We start from the raw sequence: 25422 nt of genomic DNA, 5'->3' as shown, positions 1-25422 counted from the left end.
GATGGGGGGCGGGATAGTCAGATAGGGACAAGACTGGTGGGGGACGCCTCCTAGCCAAAAGAGGTGCTGGGCTCTGCTTCCTTGGATGTTTTTAAGCAGAGGCTGGATGGCCACCTGTCATGGCTGCTTTAGTTGAGATTCCCGCATTGCAGGGGGTTGGACTAGATGACCCTGGGGGGACCCTTCCAACTCATGGTTCTATGGCCCCTCGCCCTGCCTGCCCCTAATCCCCCTTTAAACTCCCTTTAAGCTGGTGGCTGATGGGGGGGCACCTCTCAGCACCGTGGGGAGATGGCCTTTCAGATAACCCACAATAAACCCGTCTCATTTCCCCTTTCCGTCAAGGCAGATGTGTTTGTGGCTTCTGTAGCTCAGAAGGAAAACGGAGATCTGTGGGAACTGGGCGGGGGAATGCAGGGTCCCTGGGATCTGTTTCCTTGGCACCTCTGGAGCAGCAGGCCCCCCAGAGAGCGGCAGCCCATGCCAGCCCCAGGCGCCGCGAGCGAGAGTATCGGAGCAGGAAACAGGAAAGAGGCAGATAAGCCCTCTTGGATGGGAGCCGAGAGAGAGAGAGACTGGCCCGAGAAAGGCGGCGAGGGGGGTGCAGAGGTTTAAGAACATGAGAAGTGTCTCCTTATATTTGGCCAGTGGTCCTCAGAGTCCAGCACCCTGTTCTCACAAGGGCCTGTGGGAAACCAAGCAGGATTCGAACACAAGAACAGCCCCTTCTTCCCCTGTGCTTTCCAGCAACTGGGATACAGAAGCATTGCTGCCTCCGTGGAGGCAGAGCATAGCAATTTGCCTAAAGCCATCCAAGTAGGTGGCCGGTCACTTCCTCCGGTGGCAGGGAGTCCCACAGTTTAACTCTGTGTTGTGTGGAGAAGACAGACGACTTTCCCAAGGAACACAGAAATGATAGAAAAAAAAACCAGAACTGTAGAGTTGAAAGGGGTAATCTAGTCCAACCTCCTGCAATGGAGGAATCGCAGCTCAAGAATCCCAGGTAGAGAGAAATCCAGAGAGCTGCTGCCAGCCAGTGTAGGCAGTACTGAACTTTACGGAGCAATTCTGCCTCTGTGCAAATCAGTTTCTTACATCCATATTTAGATCATTCCTTTATTCAGAATTATGAGGATTAGTTTCTCTCTTTCAAGTTTTAGTGGAAGAGGGTTGGGACGGGGTCGCCTGCCTGAAACACCCCCCCCCCGAAAGCTGCTGCTGGTCAGTGTAGACAATCTCACTCAGCCAAAGGCTCCGTAAGGGTCTGCTCTTCGCTAGGAATGACATTGGACGTTGCCCGACGCGTCAGGATTGGATGGCTTTAAAAGAAGATGGGCAAATTTGCAGAGAAGGATCCACAAACCTGTAGCTGCTAGCCACAAGTGGCTCTGCCGCCCATGATTCTGAATTCCAGGTGCTGGAGAGTTAACTCTTGTGCTCAAGTGCTGCTTTGGGGTTTCCCCTTAACGGGCGTCTGGTACCCTTCCACTCTTAGGTTCTCCTGATGAGCCCTGGGAAGGCCAGGAGGAAACCCAGGAAAAAGTCTCTTTCTCCCCCCTTTGCTGAGGGAGGCGGGCAGGTGACAAGCGGGGCAGAGTCCGGCCGCCGCCACCGCAGCTGGCCGTGAGCAAGACGGGACGTCCCTGCTGAGGAATGCGGCTCGGCTTCCTGTTTTCCGCCGCCTGTGCCAGTCCTTCTGTTTGGAAACGTCCCTTTAATGTTCGAAGGATCCGTGGTGGCGCGCGCGGGGGGGGGGGAGAGTGACAGTGGGAAAGACCTTTGGTGGTTTGAAAAGGAGGGTTTACTTCAGGCTAAGGAGAGGGTTGCATAAGCTTGCTGGGCCGCCCCCCCTCCTCTGGGTGGATGGGGGGGGGGGTTTGCAGTGGGCGGTCTGCCTGGCTGGCTTCTGCGCTTCCTTGTGTTATAATTGCTCAGTAAGCTAGATTTCCAGGCGGTGCGAGAGGCTCGCATCCTGGTGCACGGCAGTGCTGGCAGGCCTCGTCTCTGCTGCCTGGGTGCCCCCCCCCACCCGGCTTCCCATGGGAGGAAGAGGAGGAGGAGGAGGAGGCTGCAGGGGATTTGGCAGCAGCAGCAGCAGCCCTGATATGGGTCCAATCCTGCAGGATAATCAGATAGGGCTTGGACAGGTGGCCTTTCTACGTTCAGCATGGCCGCACGCCGCACGGGACAGAGCCTCCCCACCACCTCGGGGTTGAGCTGACCACTTCAGTGTCCCCTGTGGGCACGCTCTCGCGGGCAGCCGGTGGCATGGAGGCACTCAGGGATTCTGTTGTGCATTTGGCCTTGCAGATGTCGACCTACAAGAGAGCCACCCTGGATGAGGAGGAGCTGGTGGACTCCATGGAGGGAGAGGTCTACCCCAACGGGATCCAGGTAAGAGCTGCTTGGTTGTACGCGGACGGGGGGCACAAGGTGCATTTGCATGCTGGAGACTCCTCGGTGGCTTCACCTGTTGGTTGCCTGCCTGCCTGGGGCCAGGAGCTTTCTCCCTTTCAACCTGATGCTGTGCCTGCTCTTGAGGGCAAGTGGGATCTCTCCGCTGCCCCTCAAAAGGGAGCAGGGTCCGCATTGGGGAGTGGGCTGCCTTCCAAGCCAGCTGCAGTGCATCTGATCTCCCTCTGGGAGAACCCCTCTGCCCACCTTGAAGGCTTTTCGGGGGGGGGGGGCAGGTGGGCCTCTGCTCTTAGAGGCAAGAACTTAGTCCTGGGTGGTTGGGTGTGCAAATGTCTCCTTTCAAGAAGAGGAAAGGAAAGGGGTTCCTGACTGAACCTAACAGGACCCTGGTGGGTTTTCTGTCCTCAAATACACACATTTGGTTCTTCCCTTCTAAGCCATCCTGTCCAGTTCATACTCCAATCTGGCGCTGACTGCATGAGGACTAACTGCTTGGGCTGTAGGCAAAAGGCAGCTGCTTCCTCCAATCAGCTTTGTGGCTCAGGAAAGTGACAGGTGACCTGTTGATTTTGTGGTGTCTCTGCCGTCTTTTACGAGAGATTCTGTGAGAAGCTGCAGCCCAAATTATGGACCCTAATTGGAGCTTTATAGGTGCACCCCAAATCGAGGATAGCCAATGTGGTGCTTCCATCGTTCCTGACCTTTGGCCATGCTGACTGCTGTGACTGGTGGGAGTTGGAGTCCACCAGCACCCCTGCCCTGAGCCCAGTGCGATAAATCCAGGACTCTATTTGCAGGATATACTGTGGCTCTGCAACCTTTATTATTGTGACACTGTCCAGTCTTCTAGAGCAGTTGTTTCCCAAACTTGGGTCTCCAGCTGTTTTTGAACTACAACTCCCATCATTCCTCGCTAGCAGGACCAGTGGCCAGGAATGATGGGAACTGTAGTCCAAAAACAGCTGGAGACCCAAGTTTGGGAAACAAACACAGAAGGTCCTCGCAGCACCAGCTGGCTCTGTATATAACACAGGGACCAGTGCTTCCAAACAGAATCATAGAGTTGGAAGGGATCCCCAAGGGTTATTCAGTCCAACCCCCTGCAATGCAGCATTCGCATCTAAAAAATCCCTGCCAGGTGGGCCTCCAACCTCAACCTCTTTCACAGCTGCTGGTGGCTAATGACTTGCCTATCGGCCACTGAACCCCACGCCAGTGACCACCTTTTGGGGACCGGCTCCCACGTCGAGGTGTGTACTAAGCCAGTCCCCCTCTATTCCCCAAAACAATCCCATTAAGCAGGTGCTTGGCGATGAATGTCTTCCTGACCTGGAGGAGATGCAGAGTCTGGTTGTAGCATCTGTGAATAATTATTCATAGCTGCTTCTGAAGGAGGGAGGCGGGGAACGAGGACTAAGACAACGCACCTTTCCCTTTTAAATGAGGTGAGGGTCCTTGGATAGGGCAAGGAAGGTCCAGGAGGACCTGAGGTCGGGGTGGGGAGATGAAATCAAGCACACACATCTTGGCCTACCATGCTCTATCTTTCCAGAAGGAAGGGGTTCACTTCTCCCCGGTGGCGGCTCATGATGTAAGGTTGTGCTCCTGCTCCTGAGCACCTATATGATTTTGGAGCAGCAAGTCCCAAGCGCACAGCCCCTCTGTGTCTCCCCGCCACCCCACCCCACCCCCCGCCGTTGGGACATCCTTAATTCTCAAGATTTCAACCTAAGGCGGCAGATTTTATGTTTCTAATCTCAGGTTTGGTGCTGGGTTTCTTGGGTTCTGTCTAAGCCACTCTGAAATCCCCGGAACATTGGAAGCTGCCTTACACTGAGTGGCCCATCTAGCTCAATACTGTCTGCACTGACTGGCAACAGCAGCTCTCCAGGATTTCAGATCGAAGTCTCACGTACCGGGAAACTGAACCTGAGACCTTCTGCATGCAGAGCAGATGCTCTGCCCACCGAGCTTTGGCCCTTCCCCATGTGGGAAGCTGCTTTTATGCAGAGTTAGGCCACTGGTGCATCTAGCTCAGTGTTGCTTGCACTGGCTGGCAGCGGCTCTCCAGAGTTCCAGGCCAGGGTTGCCCAGATGTTGCCCAGATCTGGATCCTGGGGCCTTCTGCATGCAAAAGAGTTACTCAGCCATCAAGCTGTGGGTGGTGGCCTTTCCCCAAAGATTTACTGCCCACCCCAGTTCCTTGAGGGCAGAGAAGGCTGCCGTGTGTCCTTTGGATAAGTCTGCCACTGCCTCTGGCACAAGTCACAGTTCCTTCCTATGCAAGCATTCCTGGGACACCTTGAATTGTTGGACCGTGAGCCTGCATGGATTTTTGCCAGGCAGGAAGTAGAAGCGAGTTGGGGATCATAGGGTAGGGATATGCACTGTTGTTGAAAGTACTTTTTATTGAATTTTATGCATGCAAGCAAAAGAACAGAAGACAATTTCATAGGCTGAAATAACGTAGGGCAAACGAAACTGATCTTTTAGTATCTTGCGCAAGGCATCGCCAGCGACTAAGTAAGACCCCTGGAGAGGGGAGGGAGAAGCATCAGATGGAGATAGTTTGCAATGCAGGAATATGATTTAGACTGAATCAGACCCACTGGAGCTCAGTGTGGTCAGCACTGACCGGCAGCAGGCGGCTCTTCCCAGTGCTACCACCAGGAGATGCTGCCAGTGGGGATTGAATCTGGGGCCTTCTACACCCCAAGCAGGGACTCTGCTAAAGAGGGATGGTCCTGATCTGCCCACCATCACTGTATATTCCTTTTGTTTTCCCTCTCCCTCCGGGGGCCCTCACTTTCTTCCTCTCCCCTCCCCTTCGCCTGAAAAACTTGTTCTGGGCTGAGAGATTGTTTGTTTGGCCTATCCCAGCCCCCTCTTTGAAACCAAATCTTTATCCCTTGGGGAAGAAAGAAGCAAATACTCAACTCCCCTCTTTGTTCTCCATCAAGCAAATCTGCAAGAACAACAGCAACCACCCTAAACCCTCCCCGCCAGCTCCTTTTGGAAGCCAGGTGAGGAGTGGTAGGGCCAGAAACCTGCTCAGGTGTGTTTGCATGACTAAGGCTGACCTCTGTGCTACTTCTGCCTCTGGGAATTGTTTCAAAACCCTCTTTTTTATTACTATATTTACTGTATACCCCTTGTCTTGGTATCTTGCACATGACGCAATCCAGGGGCACTTAAAATCACAACAGTCATTAAACAATTTTTTTTTAAATGACCTGGAAAAATAGAGCACTGAATACAGAAGGAAGGAGAAACTCAAAAGTGATGAGAAGAAGCATAGATTAAAAGTGAAGGATCCAGGCATGAGCCCCAAAACCAAAAGGATAAAGGCAGGTTGGGCTTCTGGAAGAGCCAGCCAAGATCCGTGTATCGGCAAGCAGAAATCCTCACAGCTCTGCTGACACAGAGGCACGAGGAGCCACCTGAACATAAGAAGAGTCTGCTAGTCACAGCATTGTAGAGTTGGAAGGGAACCCCAAGGGTCCTCTAGTCCAACCCCTGCCATGCAGCCTTCTATTCTCGCTGTGCCCCAATGGGAAACCCACAAGCAAGACCTGAGTCACCAACAACTGGGATTCAGGTGCCTCTGGCAGTGCCGGCAGAGCATAGCCGCCGAGGCCAGCAGCTATCAGTAGCCTCAACCTCCATCAATTTGTCCAACCCTCGTTTAAAGGCATCTAGGTTGGTGGCCATTTCTGCCTCCTCTATGCGAGGGAGTCCCACAGTTTAACCGTGCTGGGGGGCTTTCTTTTATCGGTCCTTAATCTTCCAACATTCAACTTAATCGGACGTCTGTGAATTCTAGCGTTATGAAAGAGGGTGAAATAACTCTCCTCTATCCGCCGAGCATCATTCTTGGCAGCTAGAATGCTGCCAGAGCTTCTGTGATGTCACAGCAGCCCCAGCCAGTGGCAGGGGCCCATCTTAAGTAGCAACCAGTTGTTGTTGTTTTTTTGCGGCGCTTTTAAGCATGTTCTCATTCCTGATAGAAACGGGAGATTTAGGAACGAGGCTGATCCATTGAGGAAGCTTGGCCCTCCCCTTCCCGTCACGCCGAGTTGTTTGGGAGGTACTGAGGCCTTTCTTTCATTTGGCTTGTCTTCCTGGACGCTTCGAAGGCGAAACTGCCTGGCTCCTGTCACTGTTCTCATTAAAGGTCTTTCAGAATCCAGGGGGGGAAAACAACAGCAAAACGTTCTCTTGCCATATTCGTCTCTATTGTGAGTTCTGCAGCAAAGGAGAACAGCAATGCACGGGGATAGCTGCCGGATGCCACAGCCCTCGACTCTTCCCTCTCTTACAGCTGGGGAAAGGGCTGCCTGCAGAACACACCCTGCCTGACAGGTGGGCACCTTCGCTGTCAAAGGAGGAGTGATCTTGCACCGGCCTCGCTGAGCTGAGGAAGCTCCGCTCCCAGTGCCTGTTGGCTAGGTGCAACCCCTCTCTGCACGAACCTGCCATGGGGCTGGCGTGTCTCCTTGGACCAGTTCCAGCCGACTGCAGCTGAGGCAGACCAGATGTTCTCCAGACTTACTGCTCTGTTGACGTGGGATTTTATGGGGGTGAGCTCCTTGCCGTCAGGGGCTCCTGGGTGTCCCTGAGAAGAGCCCCCGGCTGGATCAGCCCCAAAGGGGGGGCACACCTAGCCCAGCATCCTCTTCTCCCAGGGGCCAACCAGATGCCCCAGTGAGGAAGCCCACAAGCAGGGGTCTGAGCAGCTCTCCCCTCCTGGAGTCTCCAGCAACTAGGATTGAGAAGCATCACTTCCTCTGATAGCAGGTGCAGAGCATGCCTGCCATGGCTAGTAGTCATCGAGAGCCCTCTTATCCATGCATTTGTCCAATCCTCTTTTAAAGCCATACAAGTTGGTCTGCCTCTTGTGGGAGGGAGTTCCGCAGTTTAACTGTGCGCTGCATTGAGAGGTCACTTCTTTTATCTGCCCTAAACCTCCCAGCGTCATTGGATGTCAACGAGTTCCGGTGTTACGAGAGAGCGAGAAAAACTCCCCCCACCCACCCACCCAATTTCCCCATGCCAGGCATAATTATATACACATCTTTTTAGGACATCTCTTGCTCTCCTTTTCTCCGAGCTGAAAAGCTCCGTGGTGGCTGTGGTTCATACTGCTTGGTCTGCCTGCCTTCATCCTGCCAACAATTCTTGGAGATTTGATCTTGGTGGTGATCTTGGGGTTCCTTTGCTGCAGTCCCAAAAGCTGGGATCAGCACTGCCTGCCCCACTCCGCCGCTGTCCTGTGTGGACCCAGGCCACAGCATGCTGTGCTGCAGAAACTCTGCCTGCTGCAGGACAGCGGGCTTTAGGTGACTCGAGTGAGTGAGCCAAGCCACATTGTCTTCACAGCACATGAACATGCTCCTCGGGGACATTCCTCGTTGGGGAGCAGGACCATTGACCCCCCCAATTAGACAGCTCTTTTAGATCCAGAAGCCTTGTCCCTAGATCCCCCCTCTGCCCTTCCTTTCACCATCCTTTTGTAGGTATGTGCTGCCCCAAAGAGGTGAAGGGGATCGTTCCTGACTCTTGCAGGCCAACTGACATAACTGGACTCTCCTCCCTGGGAAGATTTTAAGCAGAGGTCTGATGGCAGTGATTTTGGGGCTGTGCATTGCAGGGGGTTGGACTAGATGAACCTTGGGGGGACGACTAGATGATCCGGGGGGGGGGGGAGAAGATGAAACTCACACAATCCCTCCTCACACTCAAGTGGTGCAACCCGCTTACCATTCTTTTGGGGGGGGTGCCCTCTTGGGCTGACTTGACACATGACTCCTCCAGGAAGGCGTTGCTGACCAATCCGATGACTCCGGACAGCAACTCCTACAAGGAACCTCCTACCATTGGCTAGAGGTGGGGTTGGGGGCGGGCAACATCTGCTTTGCTGGGTTGCCTGGCTTGGCAGCTCAGCCCCAGCTCTGAGACAGCAGCCAGCAACCCCAGACTCTCCCCTCCTTGCTTTGTGCTTCTGGGTCTGCAGCCGCCCAACCCTTGGTGTCTGCTTCCTCTCATTGTCCCTCCCTGCCTGGATGGCTGAGGGCCTTCCTATTTGTTTTGTCCTCCTTGGGGGGGGGGGGCAGGTCGAGGAAGTTATAACCGGTGACCCCTCCTTCTTCCCCAATCTCTCCTTCATTGGGGGTTTTAAAGCAGCGGTCAAAGCACCCCCTATTAGGATTCCTTTACTTGCGACGCCTTCCTTGCAAGGGGGCTGGGCTTGATGACCCTTGGGGATCCCGCCCAATTCTTAGGATTCTGTGACAATCCAGATCCTCTCCAAGGAGGCAGTGATGGGCACCAACTTGGACGGTTAAAAGAGGGATTCACGGAGGACAGGGCTACTAGTGGCTATGCTGGCTCCATGGTCGGAGGGAGCAATGTTTCTGAAACCACAGGAGGGGAGAGGGCTCTTGTGCCTGGGTTCTACTTGGGGGTTTCGCCTAATGGGCACCTGGTTGGAGACTGTGAGGATGCTGGGCTAGATAGGCCCCTTTTCGCCTAATCCAGCAGGTGGTTCTTAGGTTCTTACATGCTAGATGCTGTACGGTTTTTTTATTCTATTATCAATCGCATCTCACACACACACACCCCTCCCCTCCCCGCCCCCAATATATTATAAGTAATTGAACCACAATTTGAATACTGGAAAATTGAGGTGGTGATAAAATAAATGCAGTATATGAGGCGCAGTTGAAAATACAACGAGGAATCAATATAAATATTTAGCATTACGTTGTCTCCCATCTTCAACTGCAGTCACACAGACACGCCTCAGGCCGCTTGAAAATTACAAACCGCTGACAACCCACGGACCACCGACTGGAAACCCCCCTGAGTTAGAGAATGTGGTTTTGTGGGGCTACACGTAACTTCCATAAAACTCCCTTTTCCTCTCTTCCCCCCCCCCCAATTTTTCATAGTTGGTGTCCTGACCCAGGGGACCTGGGTTCGAATTCCCAACCCAGCCACAAATCTCAGCCGGGTGTTGGATTTGTTCATATGGCTTGCAGGGGGGGGGGGGATCCAAAGGCTACACACCCATACACACCCCACACCCTGAGGCTTGACTTCCTGCCTTCTTCCTCCCCAGGTGAACTTCCGTGGGTCGGGGACCAGCAAAAGCTGCTGGGCCGAGAGGACGCATGTTGAGAAACGCCTTCTGGTGCTGACAGCGGCCCTCTTGGCCGGCCTCCTGGCCTGCGTCTGTGTGCTGCTGCTCCAGTTCCGAACCAGTGAGTCCCCCCTCCTGGCTTGCACCAAGACTGCACTGCCCCTTGCTGGTTTTGGACTACACTTCCCAGCAGCCCCTTGGCAACTCTCAGGCCAGTGTAATGGACTTTGGTTTAACAGATGGTATCCAGCCAAGGTCCACTCCTCAGGGTAGACCTACTGAAATTTAAGGCCATGACTGGAGAAAGTGGCAAGAGAAAAGCCTTTTCTCTGTGTCTCTCACCACTCTAGAACTTGTGGCCACCCAGTGAACCCGAATGCTGGAAGATTCAGGACAGACAAAGGGAAGTCCTTCTTCATGCAGCACATAGTTAAATTGCGGAACTCCCTGCCACAGGAGGCGGTGATGGATACCAGCTTTAAAATAGAGGATTGGGTGAATTCATGCAGGAGGAGAGGGCTGTCAGTGGCTGCTAGACACGACAGTTGGGGTCAGCAGTGCTCCTGAATCCCATTTCCTGGAAACCACAGGAGGGGGAAGTTTACTCTTGTGCTCAAATCCTGATTGTGGATTTCCCATAATGGGCATCTGGTTGGGCCACTGTTAAGAGGAGGAGGCTGGCTTCATTAATTTCAGTGGGTCTACCCTGTGTTTCATTTTTATTTGCCTCCCCAGGGTTGCCTAAATGAATGGAAATAGCTCCTAATTCACATGCATTTGAGTTGTGCATGACCGCGCACACAAACGCCATTTGCGGGGGTGGAATGGTCCATAACAGATTCATGAGCAGTGTCTTAGGAACGGAAGACCCATGTAAGCGGGGATTCCCCTGTAAGTAATCCTGTGACCCTGACCAACCCTTGCTGCCTCTTCCCTCCAGAGCTCTGCCTGACGGAGTCCTGCATCTCCGTGACCAGCTCCATCCTGAGCTCTTTGGACCGGACGGTGAACCCCTGTGAGGACTTCTTCAGCTATGCCTGCGGGGGCTGGATCAAGGCCAACCCCATCCCCGACGGCCATTCCCGCTGGGGGACCTTCAACAAACTCTGGGAGCACAACCAGGCCATCCTCAAGCACCTTCTGGGTGAGCTGGCTGAAGGGAGACCCTGCTGGGACGGGAGACCCATCTCTTCCCATGGAATCTGCAAAGGAGAACGGGGGAAATCTGCAAGGGCTGCCACCTGAGTCTGGCAGAAGCGTGAAACAGGGTCTTTTCCAGCAGATTGTCAGTGCAAGGAATTCTGCTTGTGCAATGAGGCTCCCCACCCACCCAATTTCCTCCTTCCCCACACCATAAATTAGCAACCCTTTTAATCCTAGATTAGTGGTTCCCAAGTTTTTGGGAGCCACCGCCCCCTTGGTTCCATAAACCCATCCCCAGTGCCCCCTACCCAGAGTCAGAACGGCAGCCTGCACGTCCTGCTTAGGAAGAAAATAACACAATAAAATTCAAGGCAGTAATTAATTGCACATTTTTCAATATCCAACTAGCATGTTTAGTTTAATTAACTAACTCTTAACAGAGTTGATGAAATTGCCTGCATCTCCCCTATCTGGAGCCATTAAAATAGGTTCCCAGGACACTTTTGCTGTCTTTATCTCCTGTGCGTTTGGCACCCTGCATTCCCTTTGGGAGGAAGGGCGAGGTTATAAATTGAGTGAGTAAGTAAGTAAGTAATATATTCATCCTAGAGCTTCCTCCAACCCTCTGGGGCAGACCTGGGGAGACTGTGGGGCACATGAGGGGGTGCAGGACGTCCTGTTGCACAATTGGAAATCCTTGCGCTGGCAGGAGGCCTTGCAGTTTCCATTTTCTTTCCGCTTTCTGGGGGTGTTTTGACCTCTCGGGGCTTCTGGGAGGGAGAGAGGACGGAAAGGAGGAAGCTGGCTGGCTGGTTTGGAAGGGCGAGGGAGGGACTGAGTGCCATTTGTTTCCCTCTTGCCTGTGCTCCACTGAGACCCCCCAATTCTTGAAGGCAGGCAGCAAGTCTTGCCGGTGTGTTGGAAACTGCATGTGCAAAGGTTAGGTGGATCACTGGAAGAACATACGCGTGGCATGTGGTCGCTGTCTTCCTCTCTCATGCACATGCTTCTTCTCAAAAAAAAAAAAAAAAAGCTCCTTCAGTCTTCATTGAGATGGAGAGTTGGGAAGCGACCCAAAGTGTCATCTCGACCAACCCCCTGCAGTGCAGGTATTGCTGCGCAGACCAAAGGGGTCACCGAGACCAGCATTATGTGAACAGCAGCAGCCTCCCGCTGCCCCCTGCCCCCAGCTCCCTTCGACATCTAACATTCAGAGGTATACTGCCTCTGGGACTGGAGGCTCCGTAACACCATTGCGTCTCCATAGGTGTTGATTTTCCATATCTCTGTGAAATGGTGTAATGTGGGGGGGGGGGGAGGTGAGCTGCCAATGCTAGCCGCTCTTCTTGTCCCATCTAGTGGCAGTGAGTTCCACAAGCCCATCACCTCTGATTCTCAAGGCCGGTGGCTCCCTAGAAAAACCTCTCCTCTTCACCTTTCCGTGCATGCACACCAGATGAGCAGAAAACGGGTGTTGCAGTTTTCTGGAGGTGGAAGTTGGAGGGCAGGGAAACCTCAGTTCACCCCGGCCCCCAGGCTGTGAGTCCTACATTTCAGGAGGGGGTTGAACTAGATGGCCCTTGGGGTCCCTTTCGACTCTGCAGTTCTGCTATTCTTTGCCTCGTGCCTGGCAGCAAAAGGGGGTTGGCTGACTGGAGCGGCCATCTCTCTCTCTCTCTCTCTCTCTCCAGAGAACACCACGGCTCAGGTGTCCAGCGAGGCAGAACGGAAAGTCCAGCGTTACTACCAGTCCTGCATGAACGAGACCAAGATTGAGGAGCTGCAGGCCACGCCCCTGGTGGACCGCATCAAGAAGGTGAGGGAGCCCAGGGAGGGCAAAGAGGCTGGGCGAAAAAGGAGAAGGCAGCATTGGGCTTTCTTCCTGTGTGTGTGTGTGTGTGTGTGTGATCTAAAAGTTTTCCATTATAAAGAAATAAAGTGATGCAAAGAAAAAAAGAAGGCACCAAAATGTGTAGAGAAATGTGAATGTATACGAAAAAATACCCATACATTCTTTATAATTTTGATATTATTATCCTAATACATAGGTAAATGTTAATAGCCTACTACATTTTATATTAACTTTCTTAAAAATGGCAAGAAAGCCACTGGGGAAGAGGTTGGTCGTTGTTCCTGGTTTGAGTCTGTGAAGAAGAAGAAGAAGAGTTTGGATTTGATATCCCGCTTTTTACTACCCGAAGGAGTCTCAAAGCGGCTAACATTCTCCTTTCCCTTCCTCCCCCACAACAAACACTCTGTGAGGTGAGTGGGGCTGAGAGACTTCAGAGAAGTGTGACTAGCCCAAGGTCACCCAGCAGCTGCATGTGGAGGAGTGCAGACACGAACCCGGTTCCCCAGATTACGAGTCTGCCGCTCTTAACCACTACACCAAACTGGCTCCAAACTGTGGCCGAAGGTCTCCCAGCTCAAGCTTTTTGAGAATGATGAGCTTTGCTCTGAAGTGTTTTTTTGTGCGCTGATTGGAGAGTCCTGTCCGAAATCATCATCATCATCATCATTATTACATTACTGAAGTTAAAACATTGTCCCACTGTTTAGGTAAGGTAGAAACTCCTAAATTTTTATTCCAATCATTTCTCAGATTGTGCACATCAAATTGATTAGTCGAAACCAAGTATTTGTAAAAAAAAAAAACACCCAATCACCAGCTTTTTGATCTCAAAGGATTTTACCAGTTGTTCTTATAGTTCAGGTGCATTGCTCTATGAATGCATGCATGCATGCATGCATGCAATATTGCAATCCATAATGAACTGGGGAAAAAGTACTTTTCCAAAAATACCAGAGTCTTTTTTGTTGGGGATAATTCAGACAGAAATTCCCAGGTGTCAAAAAAGGTTATTTATGTATGCCGCTGCTGCAGCCCATGTTTCGTAAGCCCAAAAATGGAAAACGAGCGAGGTCACAACTAAACATGAAACATGAAACATCCTCTCTGTGTGGAGTTCAGCAAGGTCTTAGATCAGTGCTGGGGATCATTTATGGCACTCCAGATGTTGGAGGACCCCCTCCCGCAATGTACAGCAGCCATCATAGCCAATGGTCAGGGGCATCCAGCAACATCTGGAGGGACACAGATGTGACCCCCCACCAGGATTTAAATCTTTGCAAGGTCCAAACCAAAGAAGAATGGCAACTTAAGCTGATGGAATATGCACAGCTTGCAGACTTAACATATAGAATAAGAGAACAAGGAGAACATATGTTTAGAGAAGATTGGAAAATGTTTATTGAATATATGGGGGGGGGAATTGTGTACACTTGAAAACGTTGGCAGCATTAAGATAAATTCAACAGAGTAAATAAGTTTTGATGGTCGTAATAACGGAATACTGAATGGTTTGGTTTATGTAAAATATGCAGGGATTTATGATATGCAAAATGAACCATGGAAAGAGAAGAAGGGAAGTCATTGATATTTTAAGGATGTTTAAATAAGTGTTCTAAATTGTAAAACAAAATTTAATTTTATACACACACACACACAGAGAGAGAGAGAGAGAGAGAGAGAGAGAAGGTACCTTGGTTTACAACCATAATCCGTTCCAGAGGTCCATTTGTAAACCAAAACTGGTTGTAACCCAAGGCACACTTTCGCCAATGGGGCCTCCCATAAAAAATTGTTCATAATCCATAAAAAATGGGTTCGTAATAATAATTTTAAAAAGTTGCAAACCAGGACACGCACTTCCGGATTTGACATGTTTGTAATCCAAGACATATGCAAACCAAGACGTATGCAAACCAAGGTACTACTGTGTGTACCTTTATTTATATATGTATATATAAAAGCAATATTACAATCTCTCCTCCAGCTTGGTGGCTGGAACATCAGCGGTCCCTGGCAGGAAGACAACTTCAACCAGACTCTGCTGCAGCTGGCTGCACAGCACCACATCTGGCCCTTCTTCTCCATCTACGTCAGTGCCGACTCCAAAAATTCCAGCGTCAACATCATCCAGGTGGGTGCGGGAGGAGGAAGGCCAGGCAAGGGGTGAGAAGCATTTTTTTGGAGCGGGAGCTATCAGTTCTCCCTGCTCAGGTCGAGGTGGGTGTCGGCATGCCCTAGCCCAGGGAGGGGAAACCTTTGTCATCTCTGAAGGCCGTGTCCCCATGGTGGGCACAGCAGGCTCCATTCCAGCTGTGTTAAAAGCTAGGAGTCTCTGCACGATGCTGTCCTCCATCCAGGCGTCATCCGTGCCCAGGAAGTCATTGTGGCCAGGTGGAAGCACCTGGGGGCATGGTGGAGACAGGTTGTGGGCCTAGACCGATTTCCTGAGGGCTGGCTTGGGAAACCTGGTAGACCTCCGGGTTCCCCACGCCTGTCTTAGCAGCTCTGGGGTCAGCATCCTTCCCATCGGCAGCACCTGATTGGTTGCTGCGGGATACAGGATGCTGAGCTCGGTGGGCCTTTGCTCTGACCCAGCAAGGCCCTGTCTTTGTGGTCCAGAATTGGAGGTGGGGAAGGGCTGGAGCTTGGTGGGTAGAGTTCCTGCTTGGCATGCAGATGGTCCCAGATCTCCAGGTAGGTCTGCAGGAACTTTGCCAGCAGCCCTGAGCTAGATGGAGCCCAGCGGTCTGACTCGAAGTTTCCTCTGTTCTAGACAGAACTGTGGTTCCACAGCCACACTGTGTCTTCACTCCAGTTTGTGTCTCCCCTCCAGGTGGACCAGGCAGGGCTGATGTTGCCTTCCAGGGACTACTATCTCAACAAAACGCAGAACGAGAAGGTGAGTGTCGGGCAGGGTGCTCACAGTCCTAGCTTCAGACTGGGGTGCGTAAGGGATGAGGCAGTCTCTTAGGTCGGGCTTCCCAAAGTGGGCAGTGGCGCTTCCCCAGGTGGCAGCAGGATTCCCTGGGGCGGGTACCAAGAGGCAAGGGGTTGTGAGAGGTGTAAACGACTATCGGCTGTACTGGATCCAGTTCATCCCTTCTGTTGAATTAGTTAATTAAACCATATAGCTCCAATCAGATTTTGAACAAACATAATAATAATAAATTATTATTTATACCCCGCCCATCTGGCTGGGTTTCCCCAGCGACTCTGGGCAGCTCCCAATAGAATTAAAAACATGATAAAACATCAAACATTAAAAGCTTCCCTAAACAGGGTTGCCTTCAGCTGTCTTCTAAAAGTCATATAGTTGCTTATTTCCTTGACATCTGATGGGAGGGCGTTCCACAGGGTGGGCGCCACTACCAAAAAGGCCCTCTGCCTGGTTCCCTGTAACCTCACTTCTCGCAATGCGGGTACCGCCAGAAGGCCCTCAGAGCTGGACCTCAGTGTCCGGGCTGGATGATGGGGGTGGACACGCTCCTTCAGGTATACTGGGCCGAGGCTGTTTAGGGATTTAAAGGTCAGCACCAACACTTGGAATTGTGCTTGGAAATGTACCGGGAGCCAATGTAGGTCTTTCAGGATCGGTGTTATGTGGTCTCAGAGGCCACTCACAGTCACCTGTCCAGCTGCTGCATTCTGGATGTGATAACGAATCGTTACTGTTTTGAATTTTATCGTGTTATTATCTCCCTTTATCGGGTCATGCAAACCACTACTCTGAATATTGCTTTTTATAGGGTAGAGGGCACCGGGGATGAGTTTATAGAACCTCGAAAAAGACTGGGAGCGGCTGTTTTTAGGTATTACATTTAAAGTGTGACTCCCAGGCCCCAAACACCCACAGTTAGCCTGTGTCTGAGACTGGACATTTGCAGTGGGGAGTCCCCGAAGGCAGACATTGCAAGGGCTGCAAGGTGTTGCTGGTATTTGATGTTGTGGTTCCCGCTCTCCTTAATCCCGTGCGGCCTCCTTTCTCTGCCTTAGAATCATAGAATTGTAGATTTGGAAGGGGGACCCCCAGGGGCCATCTAGCCCACCCCCTGCAAATGCATAATTCTCCCCCACCTCGCCTACCTACCCAGGTGCTTGCAGGGTACCTGACCTACATGGTCCAGCTTGGCATGCTGGTTGGGGGGCAGGACGAAGCTGAGACAAGGCGGCAGATGGAGGAGATCCTGGACTTTGAGACCACCCTAGCCAACATCACCATCCCCCAGGAGAAGCGGCGGGATGAGGAGCTCATCTACCACAAGATGCCTGCCAGGGAGCTCAAGGTAGGAGATTCGTTGGAAAAAAAAAAAACTAGGTTGAAGCTTCCTGCCCGTGCAAAACTGCCACAGATAATTGAAAGCCAAAGGCCTGGTGGAAAAAGAATGTATACGTGTTAATGAGTAGGTTTTGACCTGTCAAGCCTTAGGCTATCTGGAGGTCCATATTCCCTCATGCAAACCTGCCTGCACTCTGAGATCTTCAGGGGAGGCCCTCTCTCAGCCCCACCACCCTCACAAGCGCACTTGGCAGGGATGCACAACAGGACCTTCTTGGTGGTGGCTTCTCCCCAGACAACTTTGGAACTCCTTTTTTTCCTAAAGAAAAATTAGACCAGCTCCCTCCTTGTTGTCCTTCCGCCGGCAGGTGAAGCGAATGCCTTCAACCAGGCCTTTGGCCGATTAATATTCTACATCCTTTTAAATGTGTTTCAAAAGGGGGGGGGTGGGAGGCTCACTATTGTTTTGTTGTTTTTGTTTTAACTATTTGTCTGTGTTTTTATCTTGTGAACCTCCCCAAGTTCTTTTGACGAGGAGCAGTATATTTATTATTATTATTATTATTATTTTATTATTATTATTATTATTATTATTATTATTTCATTCATTCATTCTTGTTCCAACAGGCTTTTGGGAAGTTATTAACGTTTGATGCCTTACTCTGCTTAATCTGTTTAATTTGTTGGAAGCCACCCAGAGTGGCTGGAGTGACCCAGTCAGATGGGCAACATATAAATATTGAATAATAATAATTATTATTATTACTACTATGATTTAGGGAAAGAGCTAATGCCGTGGTGTGTGTGTGTGTGTGTGTGTGTGTGCAGTTGTCCCCCACCCCCGGTGTTTTTAGCTGTTTCTATTTTATCTGTGAGCCGCCTTGAGTCTCTTGTCAGGTAAAAAGGCAGTATCGTAAATGTAAATAATAAAAACAGTGGGTCTACTCTGTTTAGGACTTAGCTGGAGACAGCCCAATCCTTACTGGGATTCTTCCAGCTTCCCTAGGCTTGCTTGCTTGCTTGTTTTGGAGGGAGGGGTTCTTTTCTCTACCACCTGCTCAATTGAAGGTCCCATTCCGCCAGCCACCCCAGCCAGAGAGAGACCTCTAACTTGTCATTGTGTTTGCTTCTTGCACATTCCCCATCCCTGCCCTCTTCCTCTTCTGCTCCCGCAACAACAACAAAAGAACCTTTCTCCGGCCGTGGACTGGATGCCCCTGCTCAACGCCGTCTTCTCCCCGGTGGAGATCAACGAGACAGAGCCGGTGGTGGTCTATGCCAAAGAGTACCTCGAGCAAGTCTCCTATCTCATCCTCAGCACAGACAGGCGGTGAGTGCGGCTGGGACCAGGGGCGAGCAGAACCAATGGAAGTTTCCTTCTCTGCGGCCCCCTCCCCGCCTTAGCTCAGTGGTCAGAGCACCTGCTTTGCGTGCGGAAGGTCCCAGGTTCAGTCCCCGCGGGCAGCATCTCCGGGTACAGCTGGGAAAAAGACCTGCCTGAAACCCCAGAGAAGCCACTGCCAGCCAGTGTAGGCTATATGGGTCTAGATGGACTCGTTGGAAGGCAGTTTCCTCTGCTTTTAAATCAGCCCTTCCTTCCTTCCTTCCTTCCTTCCTTCCTTACTGATTGATTGAATCAGCCCTTTGTTCAGTACTACAAGGAATGGAAGCTTAGGGAGCTCACCTGCTTTGCATACAGAAGACTCCGGGTTCAATCTAGTGCTCTGATCCTCTGTAAGGTAGCCAGTGTGGTGTAGTGGTTAAGAGCGGTAGACTCGTAATCTGGTGAACCGGGTTCGTGTCTCCACTCCTCCACATGCAGCTGCTGGGTGACCTTGGGCTAGTCACACTTCTCTGAAGTCTCTCAGCCCCACTCACCTCACCTCACTCACCTCACAGAGTGTTTGTTGTGGGGGAGGAAGGGAAAGGAGAATGTTAGCCGCTTTGAGACTCCTTCGGGTAGTGAAAAGCGGGATATCAAATCCAAACTCTTCTTCTTCTTCTTCTTCTTCCTGGTTCTATCAGCTCTTCATTCAGAAGCATGAGGACTAGTATATTGGTTCATCTTCAGCAGAAGGAACACAACGTCTGCAGCAGAGCACCTGCTTTGCACGCAGAAGGTTCTAGATTAAATCCCCGCCGGCAGCATCTTCCAGGTGGGGCCAGGGAAAGGCTCCCTGTCTGAAACCCTGCCAAGCCATTGCTGCCAGTCAGTGTAGGCAATACAGAGCTAGATGTAGTCCCAAAACATCTAGAGGGCCGAGTTTGGCCATGCCTGCTTTAAACTAACCCTTTGTTCAGAACAATGAGGACTAGGAGCTTTTTAAGCACCATAGCTCCTTAAAAGGTGGGGCATCTGCTTTGTATGCAGGAGGTCCTGGGTGAAATCCCCAAAGGCACATCCAGGTAGGGCTAGTAGGGGGCTACCTTGCTATGCCTGCAGTGTGCAACTGATATTGGGGGGAGGGCACTTTTTGCAGCCAGTTCCAGGAGAGGCTGGAGAAGGCCTCATCAAGCCCACCCCCCACCCCTTTTTCCATTCCAGTATCTTGCACAACTACATGATCTGGCACCTGGTGAGGAAAGGAGCTGGCTTTCTGGACCAGCGCTTCCAGGACGCAGAGGAGAAGTTTATGGAGGTCATGTACGGCTCAAAGAAGGCGAGTAGGAAACTTGGGAGGCACCCATTGTTATATTTTGTTACGTTCTGTTATAAATAAATAAATATATGCATTTTAAATAAGTAAATCAAGCAAAAGAAAAGCAGAAATCTCATCCTAAGACAAAAAGAGCTGCGCAAGCCGTCTGCAGTTCAAACACTCGGAGACCTGGCGGCCCACCCATGTCCATCCTGGGTGCTTCTCACCAGGAGTTGCTCTCCAGGGACCATCGCCCGCTGTCCTCCTGGGTGGGGAGAGAGAAGGGGTTTGGTGGTGGTGTTCATCTCTGGCCCCGAGTTGCCCCAAGTTCCTCTGCTGGTGAGAGGCGGAGCTAGCTGCTCTGGCACCCGAGGGTGGGGCTAGCCGCCCGTGGTGAGCGTCCCAGGGGGGCAGGGCGGCGATGTCAAACCCCCCCCGGGATGTCACCTGGGGTGGGCCGCACCCCCTTCCTCCACCAGTGCCGCTGACGCCAAGGGTCTACTTCCGCCCCACAGACCTGCCTGCCCCGATGGAAGTACTGCATCAGCGACACAGACATCAACCTGGGCTTCGCGCTGGGTGCCATGTTCGTAAAGGCCTCCTTCGCGGAGGACAGCAAGGCAGTGGTAAGACGGTGACTGTTACAGGGCCCGTTCCGCTAATCTTATTCTATTAGAGTTTTCCAATATACATTTCCACCATTAAATATCTACTATTGCAATAGTACCTTCATCAACTTCCCTTCTTCCTCTTCTTTTAATTTCCCCATAATTTCTGCATATTCTGGGGGGCAGGGGTAGAACAACGTTTAATTTCATACACACATCCACCCCGCAGTCATATTTCTTTATTATACATTATACAGTTGAATTTACACTAATCCATAGGAATGACGTAGGAGAGACGGAGGGGGTGGGACTTTACTCGGAGCAACGCCATTACCCAAGAGGCAGCATCGTGCATCTCTCTCTGTGAATATTGAATGAAATTACCTTAGTAAGAACTTCTTGTTTTCCCATTTCTGGCTGCCAGCCATGAGGGAGGTGGATCAGATTCCCTGAAGGCTTACACACACCGACCGTTTGCCAGGACCTCCCCCCACCCCACTCCATTCCTGTTAAAAGAAGCGTTCCCGCCTCGTAACCTCGTGCTTTGTCTCCACCAGGCTGAGGAAATGATTAAGGAGATCAAGATGGCCTTCGAAGAGAGTTTGGCGACCCTCCCATGGATGGATGAGGAGACGAGGCGGTCCGCCAAGGAGAAGGCCGACGCCATCTACGACATGATCGGTTACCCTAAGTTCATCATGGACCCCAAAGAGCTGGACAAAGTGTTCAAGGATGTGAGTTGGGGGGGGCAAGCCCACTAAGGCCAAGCAGCGGGATTTGGAATGGGGGGTTGGCGGTGACTGCGGCTGGCTGCCCCGGCCTCTCCTTGCTACCCTATTCTGATGGGCTCTTGCTTCCTGGCAGTATGATGCCGTCCCGGATCTGTACTACGAGAACGTCATGCAGTTCCTCAACTTCTCCGCCCGAGTAGCCGCTGAGCAGCTCCGGAAGCCTCCAAACCGCGACCAGTAAGTCGGCCTCGGGATGCCAGGGGGGGCTCAAACCCCAGAGGGGGGGGGGAGCTGGCCCACTCTGACCGTGCATCTTTTCAGGCACACCAAGCTGTGGCTGAAGCTGAAGGTCAGAAGGTTCAGGACGGGTGAAAGAAAGCACTTCTTTATGCCGTGCATAGTTAAACTATGGAACTCACTGCAGCAGGAGGCAGTGATGGCAACCAACTTTGTTGGACAATAGCAATAAATTTATATGCTGCCCATCTGACTGGGTTGCCCCAGCCACTCTGGGCGGTTTCCAACGAATTAAAACACAGTGAGACATCAAGCATTAAAAATGTCCCTACACAGGGCTGCCTTCAGATGTCTTCTAAAAGTCAGATAGTTGTTTATTTCTGTTGGGCTTTTGGTTTTAACTGGAAAAGCCTCAAAATCAGTTTAGCACTTGGAGTGGTGTCCAGCTACGCTTCCTCTGCGTTTTCCTGCTTCTCCAGTGCTTTTGCAGAGTTTTTCAAACTTCAAACTTCTTGCTTCTTCTTGCGCAACGGTATGCGTGCCTTTCGTGCCAGCAATTAAACTCCCACAACGTCTGGGTTGTTTCAAAGTAAGCAAGCTTTAATTACAAGCCTATAAATCACTCTCCCGGAGATACGGAAGACATGTCTGCCGCTCTGGTTCAGTCAAAAGTGAAAGTAAGACGGACCAGGGAGTAAACAGTGCATCACATAAATCACATAGGCATTCGCATACAGCAGATACCCCGGATGTTGTGACATCTTCCCTGTGGGAGGGGCATACTGTTGAGCTTCTTGAACCCTGAAAGCTCCAAACCTCACAATTTCCTTGACATCTGATGGGAGGGCATTCCACAGGGCGGGCGCAACTACCCAGAAGGCCCTCTGCCTGGTTCCCTGTAATGTCACTTCTCAAACTTTGAGGAGGAGGTTGCTGTTAGTGTGTGTTCGTGTGAGAAAGAGACAGAGAGAGGGCATCTTTCTTCCAAGTTGGAACTCAAGGCTGAAGATAATGCCCCCCCGGTTCTTACAGGTTCTGCAATCCAGTCGCTATATATTGAATAAATAAACCGAGAGGGCCATGTTGCTGGTCATCCAAGTCGTCCGTCCTGCATTCCAAGAAAAGGACAAACTTTTATGTCCTCAATCATTCCTGCCTATTTCCTGCTCCCACTGCATTTTTTGCATTTGCTTGTGCAGTCTTGCATAATTCCAGCTGGAGGCTGGCATTCAAGGGAGAGAGCTCAGCTCAGTGCCGAAGTGCAAGCTTTGTAGGCATGTGCAGAGTACTCACTGCCCCCTGCCCTGACTAACAGATGTGCAGTGAGCAGCATAGCTGTCAAGTTTCGGATTTGAAAATAAGGGATCAGCACCCTCACCTGTCCCGGGGACAGTCTACAGTTCTCAGGGACAGTCCACGCCGCGGTAATACCCCCAGGCTACAAATTAATTTACACCAGGAAAGAGCTCCCAGGAAAGAGAAATCAGGGGAGAGAAAAGAAAGCACTTATTCATGCAGCACACTGTTAACCTCTGGAACTCCCTGCCACAGGGAGCAGCGATGGCCACCAACTTGGATGGCTTTAGAAAAGGATTAGGCAAATTCATGCAGGAGGAGAGGACCACTGATGGCTTCTGGCCAGGTTGGCTCTGCTCTGCCTCCAGTTAGGGGCAGCAATGCTTAATCTGAGCACATGTTGCCAAGCAACATTTGTCTATTTTATCTTCTTCTTTATATGTCTGTCTGTCTGTTATTAGGTATTTATATTCCACCTTTTTCTCCAAGGAGCTCCCTGGTCCTAGTCCTCATTTAATCCCCACAACAGTCCTGTGAGGTAGGCAGGCAGGCAGGCAGGGCTGAGAAAGGCAGGGACCCAAGGAGTCCCCGGACTCCAACTCTTCTTCCTGGAAATAAGGGAAATTTAAGGGATATCAACAATAAGGGATAGCAGCAGGAAACAGCTTGGAATAAGGGAGTTTCCTGCAAAAAAGGGAGACTTGACAGCTATGGTGAGCAGTAAAAGGCCCCCAGGGCCAAGGGTGCAATTTCCAGACACGTTTGAGGGTTACCCATGAAGACTTTGAGGAATGGGAAATGCCAAAAACCCAAATTGGGCTGATGGAGCATTGAGCTTTTAGGATACCTCGGGTGGTTTTGCCATTGACCATGCTCTCCCCCTGTCTCTCCCTACTTCTTCTTCTGCAGATGGAGCATGACTCCCCCAACAGTGAATGCTTATTACTCCCCGACCAAGAATGAAATTGTCTTTCCTGCTGGGATCCTGCAGCCTCCGTTCTACACCCGAAGCTCCCCAAAGTACGAATGTTTCACTCTCTTTCTTTCTCTCTGTCACCCCACCCCAATCAGATATTCAGTGTTTGGCAAGGGAGGGGAAGAGTATTAACACCCTTCCCAATTCAGCTTCACTGCCGTAAGGTTCAGGAGGAACTACCAGCAGGGATTGGGTGTTTTTTTTAAAGTGTGGCTGTAGGGCTGGAGGTAAAGCACTATGGTTTCGGAAATGATGGATGGAGACCAAAATACCTTTAGAGGCCTCTTGCATCTGTAAAGCTTAAACTGGGCACCACAGTTGTAAGGAGGATATTGACAAGCTGTAACCAAGATGAAAAAGGGGTCTGGAAACCAAGCCTGATGATGGAACGGTTGAGGGAATTGAGTATGTTCAGCCTGGAGAAGAGAAAAAGGAGAGGCGATAGGATAGACATATTCAAACTGCTAAAGGGCTGTCACATGGAAGATGGAGCAAGCTTGTTTTCTGCTGCTCCAGAGGGAAGGGCCCAAACCAATGGATTCATACGACTAAGGAGGGAAATTCCGACTAAACGTTAGGAAGAACTTTCTGATTTTAAGAGCAGTTCAGCAGGAGAATGGCCTCCCTCGGAAGGCGAAAGACTCTCCTTCACGGGAGGTTTTTAAGCAGAGGTTGGATGGCCATTTGTCAGGGCTGCTATAGTTGCAATTCCTGCATCGCAGGGGGTTGGACTAGATGACCCTTGGGGTTCCCTTCCAACTGCACAGTTTCATGATTCTAAGGTGTCTTCCTGCCCGGCCTCTGTGCGAATCAGCCTACCAGATCCCATTATTGTTATTCAGATTCATACGCCCTGCTTCCCAGCGTAAAGCCGTCAGAGCAAAATTAGTGCAAGATAAAAATTATAAAACCGATGCTACGAACTCCAAAAGCAATAAAACTATCCAAAAACACCAGAACATTTCCCCTCACGTATGAAATCGATCTTCCATAAATGACTGGAGTCACACGTCAAGGGAAAGCCTTCGCAAACATATTTTCGGTAGGCCCACCTGTAGGCCACGTGAGCCTGGTCCTTGCTCCTCAGCCCCTTTCCGGAGGGCTGTCCTGCCAAACCAGTTCCCACGCAGCCGCCTCCATTGGTCCAGTCAAATTCCACAGCTCTGCCTCCCCATCTCAAGAGGTAGAATGTTGCTGAATGTGCTGTCACATCAGAGCATCTCAGCCCATGAGCTCGAGCAATGGGCAGCTGCAGTCAATTTTGAAGCTTTCATTGTACAAACCATGCCTCACGGTCAGCTGGGTATGCGTGCGTGTGGTCCAGGGAGAGAAAGTGCTGCCAACTGCTAGAGAAGGTGGCTGAGAATCAGTGCCAGATTTGCCTATAAGCTAAACAAGCTATAGCTTAGGGCCCCACTCTCTTGGGGGGGGCCCAAAAAATTTAAAGGGGGGGGAACTGGATGTACATTTCCAAAATATAAGATAAGTTCAACAATTACTTTGATAAAATACATATTTTGTTATGTGTAAATGGCTTTAGATTAGGTCCATAAATGACCATATAGCATATATTCAACACAAAAAAACAGCGACAATTTGTTGTTGACAAAGAGCAGCTGGACATATAAAGGGCCCCATTACTTTCAGTAGCTTAGGGCCTCATCAAACCTAAATCTGGCCCTGCTGAGAATCAGCATTGTTGAGAAAAGGGCAACCCAAAATGCTCAGCGGGATGGAGGGACTCACCTATGAAGAAAAGTTGCAGTGTTTGGGACTTCTTAGCTTAGAGGAAGGGTGACATGATAGAAGTTTATAAAGTTATTCATGGTGTGAAAAAAGTGGAGGGAACTTTTTCTTATATGCCTCAACAGCGGCAAAAATCTTAATAGGATCTAAGTGGAAAAGTGCAATAATACCAAGCAAAAGGGAATGGTTTATACAAAATTTTAGAATATATAGAGCTTGCATATCTCTCAGAAAAGATAAAAGATAACCCGAGAGAAAAGTTCATTGAAGAATGGAGCAGTTTTTTGCAGTACCTAAAAAAAAGATGTAGCATTAACACAGTACTAGATTTGGAATAACCCCTGTTATTTTGGAAAACGACA

The 25422-nt window shown here is 50.8% G+C and overlaps 1 protein-coding gene across 1 annotated transcript in view; it reads left to right on the top strand.

Moving 5' to 3' along the window:
- The first annotated feature begins 2217 nt into the window (after positions 1–2217).
- The window catches only part of ECE1 (endothelin converting enzyme 1), a 30231-nt gene continuing 7026 nt past the window's right edge, over positions 2218–25422 (top strand). The window contains 13 exon segments of the mRNA XM_033159383.1: positions 2218–2394; positions 9536–9677; positions 10497–10700; positions 12391–12515; positions 14536–14682; positions 15385–15450; positions 16643–16834; positions 18015–18157; positions 19373–19487; positions 19982–20092; positions 20632–20808; positions 20939–21042; positions 23248–23358. Of these exon segments, the coding sequence (XP_033015274.1) occupies positions 2269–2394; positions 9536–9677; positions 10497–10700; positions 12391–12515; positions 14536–14682; positions 15385–15450; positions 16643–16834; positions 18015–18157; positions 19373–19487; positions 19982–20092; positions 20632–20808; positions 20939–21042; positions 23248–23358 (1763 nt within the window). The 5' untranslated portion in view covers positions 2218–2268.

This window comes from Lacerta agilis, chromosome 8 (assembly GCF_009819535.1).
Source record: "Lacerta agilis isolate rLacAgi1 chromosome 8, rLacAgi1.pri, whole genome shotgun sequence".
NCBI classification, from domain to species: Eukaryota; Metazoa; Chordata; class Lepidosauria; order Squamata; family Lacertidae; genus Lacerta; species Lacerta agilis.
This window is presented reverse-complemented; position numbering and strand designations above follow the sequence as displayed.